At 39.8% G+C, this 9747-nt stretch overlaps 1 protein-coding gene across 2 annotated transcripts; it reads right to left on the bottom strand.

The window, feature by feature from the left end:
• Window positions 1–209: 209 nt before the first annotated feature.
• slc35a5 (solute carrier family 35 member A5) lies at window positions 210–9170 on the bottom strand. Of its 2 annotated transcripts, XM_052081792.1 has the most exons (10): window positions 8407–9170; window positions 8109–8255; window positions 7933–8031; window positions 7633–7766; window positions 7101–7168; window positions 6625–6816; window positions 5342–5542; window positions 5137–5264; window positions 2164–2432; window positions 210–782 (listed from the first exon to the last, which is right to left on the bottom strand). In XM_052081792.1, the coding sequence occupies exons 2-10, from the start codon at window positions 8233–8235 to the stop codon at window positions 714–716; spliced, it is 1287 nt and encodes a 428-aa protein (XP_051937752.1). In that variant the 5' UTR covers window positions 8236–8255; window positions 8407–9170; the 3' UTR covers window positions 210–713. The 2 variants fall into 2 exon arrangements, with proteins under 2 accessions (XP_051937752.1, XP_051937751.1); XM_052081791.1 differs by having other exon boundaries at window positions 8109–9170.
• Between the last annotated feature and the right edge of the window lie 577 nt (window positions 9171–9747).

The following is a 9747-nucleotide window of genomic DNA, read 5'->3' as shown; positions in this document are numbered from 1 at the left end:
TGAGGAGAAACATAACTTTTCAATCTGGTTCTTAAACTGGATGTTGACTATGCGGGCGGCTTCAGCCTGTGAGCATATATCCAATAAGTTGTGGTTGAGTAAGATAATTGTAAAACGTGTTGGGAAATAAAAGCTCAACCGATCACTCCGTTTCATCCCGTTTTCCATTGTTTTGTCTGCCCCCTTTCCTCATCACATTCCAACACGAGTGAAGGGCGTGCTGTTTATTGTCAAGCTCACATGGCCCAGTTTATAAATATTCACAATGTGACCAAAGAAAGGAAGTCCTTGTGCTTTTTAAGAGTCCAATTTAGGAGGTTTATGGTCCTCCTAACAAGTCTTCCAAGTCCCATGAATACTGTCCATACTCATATCCTGACAAACGGTTTTGCCACTGAAACTCAGACAAATCTTCCTCCGGCAACGGAAGAGAGAAAAAAAATAGATGGTGGTTTCCAAAGGAGGAAAAAAAAATACAGTAGCAAGACTTATTTCCAACACGCACAAACTGAAAGCGTGTGTTGAGGTTTGACCACAGAAAAAACAAACGCCCCAAACGCCTCAATCTTGTGTGTTTCAGACACACCAACAACATCGTTAGGCCACGTTTTCCAGCAGCAAAAAATAATAATCATAGAATAAACCTTGCAAACAGCATGTGCATGGACAATGTGCCTCCTTTGTGAACACTGCAAGCAGTCTGCGTCTCTGTATTACAAAGACGAGTCTTCAGAGTCGCTGTCTGTATTGGCCTTGGTCAGCAGCTCCAGCTCTTCGCCATCCTAAAATACATCAGAGAAGGTCAGACACCACTAAACAAACTACCTAAAATGGTAGATGAACTATTCCATTTTGTGGAGGTAAAACAACATGAATAATAAAGATTATTTATCCCATTACTAGTACACCTACTACACCGACCACCACCACTAATAATAATAATATTAAGTCAGAAAAATGAAATCGACAAGATCTAACAGATATTTAATACATCACTGACACAGCCAAAAGTATATTTCCCATCAATAACATTGTCATATGGAATTATGCAACAGGACAGAAATCATTGACATTATCAATAAAAAATATTTATAAGTATTAATACAATAATTAATTAAGGATATAGAGTAATATTACCGTCTCATCGATTATAGTAGATAACTGTAATTAAAATGTAAAAATCAAAATGTTCAATATTACAATTTACAACGGACAATGGCGACAACATCTGTGAATAAAACATTTTTTTTAAATATGGATTGTGATAGGAGATAATTAAGATTAGAAAAGTTGCATTTGGGCAATGACCACAAAATCAATTACATCATGCATTTAATGAAATATCATGTAAACTAATATAAATACAAATAAAGCATATTACAACTTAAAGATAATTCATAGGTCATTAATATTTCAGAAATTAAGAAGAAAGATTGAATTATTGCAATTTAAAAAAGTCCACAACTACTCAATTTTACACCTAGGGAGCTGTAAAATCTGTTTTGTACATTTAATTAATAAAAGTCAAAAATTTTGCACACAAGAAAATGATGCATAACAATTACAACCGATTAGATGACACTGGTCAAAAATAAATTCGAATCAGAGATGGCCTTGTGTATCCTTTAACATATTTTTGACATTGATTTAAAAAATGTCTTTACCTTTTCCAAACACATCAGGTTTTCGAGATTTTTTGATTTATTGTTTTTAAGTTTGGCCTATAAAAGCTTGCGCAATACGGACTTTAGCATGCGTTGGAATTTAGACATTTGATGTTTCCGAAAATAAAAAAGATCCATTTGTTGCTGAACCTAACTCTTACTCAAAAATATTACTATTAGTGTTGTTTTTGCAGAGAGAAAGGGCAGATCTGGAATAAGCTTAAAAAAAACATTTTGCTTGCATATCTGATTAAAAATGGGGGGGGGGGGGGTTAAAAATCTCCACAATTAACATTTGCGGCAATAGCCACATGATCCACAAAGGTTAAGTACAAATACACATTTCGGAATAACACTGATGTACCGCAGCACCATATAGAACGTGTCAACAGCATTCACTCAATAACAGCACCATCATTCCTCAATGAAAAACAAATCAAGGCTGTCGGGGCAAAATGGCAACAGGGAACTTGGCGTGTGCATGCATGTGTGCCCTTACCCCTCTGGACCTCTTTAACACCTCCCCGTTGATGACCCGCAGCTTTTCCTGCTGCAGGCTGTACTCCAGGTCCCGCGGCCGGCTGGCGTTATAGATAAAGATGGCCAGCAGCACCACGGGGGCCTGCAGGAAGAAGTCCAGAGAAGGCCGGAAGTCGAAGAGGAAGAGCGAGAGGGCGGTCACCAAGACGGTGGTGATCTGGCTCGTCAGCACGTGGAACATGTTGTCTCGGAATTTCAAAATGAAGGCCACAGAGAGGCCCAGGGTCGCTGGTGGAAAGGAAGTGTCAAGTTGAAGATTAGAGTTTCAAAGCTACCAGCTGACCTTAACATAACAAGTCAGACATAGAACAAGTTTTGTTCTAGCCTATGGCTTTAATGGCTGATTTCATTCGGGTCTATCAAAATGCAGTTTCCTTGAAATACCAGTGACCCAACTTTCGAGTGTGTCGAGATACAAGCTTTCGTTGGTTGAATTTTTGCTTTGGTTTGCGAGTAAAGAATGTGCATTTAGAAATGAGCAGTTTGGGAGCTAATGACCAATTCTTCTAAAAAGGAGTCTTTGAGATGTTTCATGCCACTGCTGGTTGAAGCGTACTGTCAAGCTAAACATAAAATAACGAGAATTACACATTGTTTATTAAAAACACCCACATTGATTATAAGGAAAGTCTGCTCAGCTTCATGATTACGAACATGTATAACACAGTAGAGGGGCTCGTGAAGAGCATTTGTGAGGCAGTGTTAGATCTCTCTAAGCAATAGATGTTTGAAAACAAAACGGTTCTTCAGCACATAAAATATAATATTCACAAGTATATATTCTTTATCCTCTGCAAAAAAAATAGAATCATACTTCTACATCTTATTGCTTCCCTGACAGCACTTGTGAAACTGTCCATGACTTTGTTGTACTGCCCCCGGTGGCCAAGTCACATAAATAAAAGAAGGAGCACTAATTAATGATGCACAAATTATTTTCCTGCGATTGGTTGGCAACCTGTTCAGGGTGTCCCCCACCTACTGCCCAAAGACAACTTGGATAAGCTCCAGCACGCCCGCGACCGTTGTGAGGATAAACGGATTCGAAAAATAGATGGATATAAATTCTTTTCATTCAATCTGATAATCGTCTTATGTTTGTATTAAACAATATGATAGAGTGCTATTTTCCTGATTGAAAACACATGGCAACAATTTTTACTGGGGTTTTGGGGGAGGCTGGAACGGATTAATGGCGTTTCCCTTCATTTAAAAGTCGAAAGATGATATCAGAGTTGCTTGAGTTACAAGCGTGGAATGAATAATATCAACATGAAAAATAAATCCATCCATCCAGCTTTCATTGACACAAAGATATTTATTTTTTTAATATGTTTAGTTCTGTAGTTTGCACTGGTGTACACTGCATTACAAGAACTTTATCCGATCTATAATGTAATTACAATAAGGTTTCAAATATTCTTTCCTGCAGCTAAATAAGTGCGGCGCATGGAATAAGAAATCATTTTGCGCCACTCCCAACTCTCCGCTGCCCCAAATAAAACAACAAAAAATTTGACTGACTACTTAAACCATATGAGACAGAAAAATAACATTTCATAAAATCACTTTTGAATTTATTAATAAATTCAAATTGATCAGCAGCATTTACTCAGGAAGACAATACTATATCTGAAAAACTTTTAAACTACAAAACACACAAACCAAAAAAAAATGTATCCAGATTTGTTTGGGGTGTGTTTTAACATTTAGCATCTCCGCCCGGGACAGAGAGAGACTGGACTGACTGGTCAGGAGGGCCAGCTCTTTCCTGGGCTGCTCCATGGACACTCTGGAGGAGGTGAGCAACAGGAGGATGCGAGCTAAGATAACAGCTATGATGGAGAGACCCTCCCACACTCTTCATGCCACCCTGACAGAACCAGGCAGCTTCTTCAGCCAGAGACTGATACACCCACGCTGCCAAGAAGGAGGAGTACCGCCGCTCGTTCCTGCCGACGGCTGTCAGGCCATTGAATAGATGGACCTGAAAACCTCACCCATTTTTAATATGTGTATATTTATATTTTATATTTATTTATACACTTTTTGTCTTCTACTTTCTCCCTTTGATAATTTTGCAAATGGAAATGGGGAATTTTTCAATTGTGAGACAAATAAAGTTTTATTATCTTTTTAATCAAAATGAGTAGGTTAGGATTAACGACTCCAATGAACATGTTTTGCAGTGCACAGCTTTTGGAAGCGAGGTCGGAACCATGATCTGACAACCCTCAGCTCCTATGTGGCCCTACAAATCCCTGTGTGCGCGACATTGCCATCTACTGTGTGGCAAAAGCGCAATGACACTTACGGAGTAGGGCAAATACAAAAACAAAAAAATCAAAATGCCTACTTTCGAGTTTAGTTTAAGACAGGGGTGCCCAAACTTTTTGGATCGAAGATCTACTTTTCGATCAACTAACCTCCCGGGATCTACTCTTAGTGGCACGCGTGAACACACGCACACTGGCACACACACGTACACGCACGCCATGATGAGAAACAGCCTGAAACCTTTGGTGAAAATGAGACTGATAAGATGATTGGGGTGCAGTGTACCGGTACATTAACACAAAAAATATATTACTAACATGTACAAAGATACACAAATGGTTGTTGTTGTTTTTTCTCCTCAACACTCCTCGGATCTACTTGGGACCTGTCTCAGATCTACCGGTAGATCAGGATCGACCTAATGGGCACCCCTGGTTTAAGACATCTAGTTCACTTTTTAAGATCACAAACAAGATGTCGGTCTTTGACATGTGTGGCATACTGTAAAAGTCGATTTCTCTGTTTATTTTGGTTGCTCAAGTTAACTCCAAGAAATGTGTCAATCATTTGGATCTCTTAGTTTACATTGTGTGGGTGTACCGAATATTTGCGGTTTGGAAGTCATATGGATGTCGATGTAGTACATGCTACTGACCTGTGATGACCACCAGGGCTAGAGAGTAGACGTTGTGTCCATAAAGGAGGCCACAGTGGACAGTGAGGCCTCGGGACTCTTGCCCAGTAACGAGGGTCAGACCGTTAAACACCACACCAAAGGCGTACCTGCGACATGACAAAGGAGAAACAGTCAAGACATGACCGACCGTCTTTTTGTCACATTGAACAGATGACGGGCTCACAGTTTACTATTCTGAATGAAGATGCTCTCAGTGAGCTGGTCTCCTTCCTTTAAGATCTTCTCATTGTAAATGTTGGCCATGGCTGAGATGAAGCACTGCAGCAAGAGCAGGACGTGGCCCATGCCCAGCGAGCGAAACTTTTCCACCAGGCTGTCCCGCCAGGCCTGGCCAGGCAACGTCGACATCCACGAGGCGGTGGCACTGTGGGAGGCAGGGATTACACACACACACACACACACACACACACACACATCAAGAATGTGATCAGAGATTCTACGGGTAGGTCCCAGACAATAATCAAAAACAATTACCGGGAGTCTGACGAGTCTCTGATATGAAACACTAATTGTGAAAATAAATTTCATGTGTAGCAGTATGCTTAGAATCCAAAATAAACTAAAAGATGTAGCACAAAGCCGATCGTGAACTTTTATTCATGAAATCAATTTATTTGACTTTGAAATATATTTGACACCAAGTTTATCCAGATGATAATGTTCTCTGCATATTCATGATTTGCTACCTGTGGATTAAGAGAGTCACAGATGTTTTTGGGAGGAGGAAGGGGACTATCCTCTGTTCGGTGAAAAACACACCTATTCGCTGTTTTGCTTCTAATAATAAAAGTGCTGCTTTGTTGCCATCTTGTGGCATATTGGTATCAAGGTACTGCTGTATACTGAGTGAGTTGAGGAGCTTCATTTAGTCCTGTATATTCTGGCATCTATCGGCAATAAAAAACAGTAGGTGCAACAGAACTTTATAAGAGAACTTTTCTGGTGCCAAGATTAAAGAATTTTGAAATATTTCTGAAAAACAGTAAATGCGAACGGGATGGTATACGAAATGAGATATATTTATATTTTTGAAAGGATTTTTTTAAGAGGCTATCAAACAAAAAGGCAAGTATGAAAAATAAGTTAGTTAATATGCATTACATTTCATATTGTTATTTTGACAAGGTATGGGTTTTTTTATGTTTGGAGTCAAAATTACAATTTTAAAAAAGGCATGTGTATCTGTAGTTGGACTATTATTTTTAAAATAGTTTAATTTAGAAAAACAAGCACCATAAAAAATATTACATATTTTATTTAATTTTGTTTGACTGGAATGCTCAATCTCTTAATAATGTTTGAAATCCACTCTTAGCATTAATTGATTATTATGTTTTAAAAATAAAAGCTATTTTTGTAAAGCCCTGGATAGAAAACCCAAAGTGAAGTGCATTAGAAGTCCAGAAGACTGGAAACTCGACTCTTTCCGTGCTGTCACTACGCCACCTGCTGTTCTTCATCTGCTCCAGCAGCTGTGTGTACAGCAGGCAGGAGTTGGACGGTGTGGATATGGGCCTCAAGCGGACTCCCGGCACCGACATAGATGACTTCTGGCCGCCGCCTGACCCTGTCGTCAGAGAGACGATGGACAGGAATAGTATGACCAACGCCGCCCACTGCACCCAGGACAGCCGCCTCCTGGTAGTGGAGGAGTGAAACAAAACATGAGTTTTATTGTCGAACATTCCAGTTAAAAACACACATTTTAGTTGAACTCCAATTTTTTTAAAATGATGAAACTACAAAAAAATGAGTCAAATCAGTGCTCTGCTATCACATATAAATACACTGAATTACAGTCAGTGCAAACTAAGCACTTGCTTAAGGCCACACGACTATGAGACCACCAAGGAAAATTGATATTAAAATTATTATTATGGGCAGAAAAAAGAGGGCCGGATGTTCTAGGATGAGCAGCTTACTTGAGGACAAGTCTGAAGAGAACGGCTGTGGTGAGGATAACAAAGTTGGAGAACAAGACTGCCATGGCCTGAGGACAACATCAATCAGGACAGTGTGGAGAACATCAAGGTACAGTGGAGCTGAAAGGTCTACACATCGCTTTTCAAATGGACGTCTTTTTGGGATATAAAATAAAAGAGACCATGTTGACAAGTAATTTCAAAACTTTTTCCACCCTTAATGTGACCTAAAACGCATGCAAGTCAATTAAGGAAAAAAAAATCTGTTTGCGAGGGCAAATATAAATGAAAAGAAAAACCTTGGTGGACAAAGTACGCACACCGTCTTATAAATGCGGATTTGTCTCAGTTCAGAATTAACCAATCACATTCAAACTCAAGTTGATTTCGATCTAATTAATGGCGCTCAAGCAACTCTCACACAACACCAATCAGAGTTATTTCATTATGGCTCTTCTATTGGATCTCACAGGATATTGTGTGTGTGCGTGTGTAGCTTGTATCTACCCACCAACTCGAGAAAGTGACTTACAGGCTGCAGGTAGGTCATCACGTAGAAAATGATGAGGTTGTCGAGAAAGTAGAGGAATGCGGGGACAGCCCATTTCAAAGAGCTGAGGAGCGAAGAGGCCGAAGAGCATCGTAGATCTCTGCAGGAGCGTCCCTCTGAGATGAGTCAACATTCAAAATATGTATTATCATATGAACAGTCAATAAACCTATTTCTCTGTGAATTTAAATTATTACTCTACACCATTCAGGAATGGCAAAAATGAATGTTGAAGGGGGCATGGTGGAAACTCAATCACAAACGCAAATAGATCTTGTTTACCTTGAATAAACACCCTGATAGACATCGCAAGGCAGAAGAGCAGTTTGAGCGCCTCCGCCAGCATGTTGACAGACGCTGGGAGGAAGTCGTATTTGTTGTCTGGGCATAGACCACGGACAATACTTAAGACGGCCATCGCAATGATTCAAGAACATATGGCAGAACAGTCTCTTAACCTGCATTAGCAGCAAATTTAAGCAGCAGGATCCGAGTTGTCCCAAGAGTAACAAAACTTAAGCCCAAGGCCAGCGTGTAAACCGATGAGCGTGAGCACAGGCAGGGGCAGGAACGACAGCACGCCATGTCGGTGTACAGGAAACAAGCTATGTACACATAAAAAAACAGTTTTCAGTTTAATATTGGTTATGTGGCTGTGTCGTCATGATTGTAAAAAAGTTCATTTTCTTCTAACTCAAATAATCATCAAAAACCAATAACAACAATAAACTACAAAAGGTATTGCCATTACATTACCTGCAATTGGCTGGCAACCGGTTCAGGGTGTCCACTGCCGACTGCCCGAAGACAGCTGGGATAGGCTCCAGCACACCCCGCCGACCCTTGTGAGGATAAAGCAGATGGGAAAACAGATGGATGGATGCCATAACACACCGTTTTCCTATTTTCAAGGTGCCTGGGCACATTACAAAAATCTCAAGTAACATCACAAACCAAAATGCTGCGTGAGAAACCTAGTGCTATGGAATCTAAGTCCGTTTTGACTAACACAAAGATGGTTTGACTTCTCTACGTGTATTACGTAACGTCTGCCATCGATAGGAGAAGGATGGATTTAAAAGATCAGATGGTTATGTTGCCTTTTATTGCATGACATATGTATTTGATCGTCTATCAACAAGTAAAAATGTAGGGTCAGAAAAATCACAAAACTCATTGTCATGAAATGTGTTGTAAGTAGCCTGCAAAACATGGAAACCTCGTTGCTGTTTAAAAGTGTAAACATATGCCAATTCTGCAGAAGTGACATGTTCGCTTTGAACCACTCAAATGCGAGAATATAAAGGATGCCATTAACAAATTTTATGGTTATATTCATGAGGATGAGCAATGAGATCAATTCATCTGTACAATAAAGACACTTGAAGTTGAACTGACCTGTTCCACTGTAATTTAGGACCACATCATACTATGAACTCCACGGATCCGCTTTCTTCCTGGTTGCTCCTGCACGCGCAGGCGCAGTGGCACATTCTCCTTCGTTAATGTTAAACGGAAGATTGTAAACAGGAATACCGCATTACCGCCACCCATTGATCTGGAATATTTTTTCTAATTCTGTAATGTTTTTAATTTGTTCGAGTCGTTTTGGGAGAAACAAGGGGGACTTCAATTTAGGCGCTCGTGTAAATTATGCATCGCACTAAATTCGCACGGAAAATCTGCTCCCACACATGCAGTTAGATTCCGAGGGAAAGTGAGAAGTTGCTGTGCTGAAACTGCGATAGAGCACATAAAAAAGAGCAACTGCAGCATGTTTTTTTGTTTTGTACTGGAAGTAGGCCATTTATTCCAGCAGAGTTTCAACAAAGCTCCGAGGCCTAAGGTAACGAGGCTGCCCAATCACACACGTCGCGATTTGTGGGGCATAAATTGCAGCGCCAGCCTACCAAGATGCTTGTGCGCCCCACCCTTGTGCGCCCCACTTGAGGCACGAAAATAAAATGTTTTTTTTAAATGTGTTTTTCATTTTAATTTTGTCATAGTAGCCCGTTTGATGTTAAGAAATATTAGTGTTCATTTCTTTATCAATAAGATATTAAAAAGATGAAGTCATGAATGACGTGTAAAATATTA

Source organism: Hippocampus zosterae, chromosome 12, assembly GCF_025434085.1.
Source record: "Hippocampus zosterae strain Florida chromosome 12, ASM2543408v3, whole genome shotgun sequence".
Lineage (NCBI taxonomy): Eukaryota > Metazoa > Chordata > Actinopteri > Syngnathiformes > Syngnathidae > Hippocampus > Hippocampus zosterae.
Note: the sequence above shows the minus strand (reverse complement) of the source record. Positions and strands in the feature narration are given on the sequence as shown.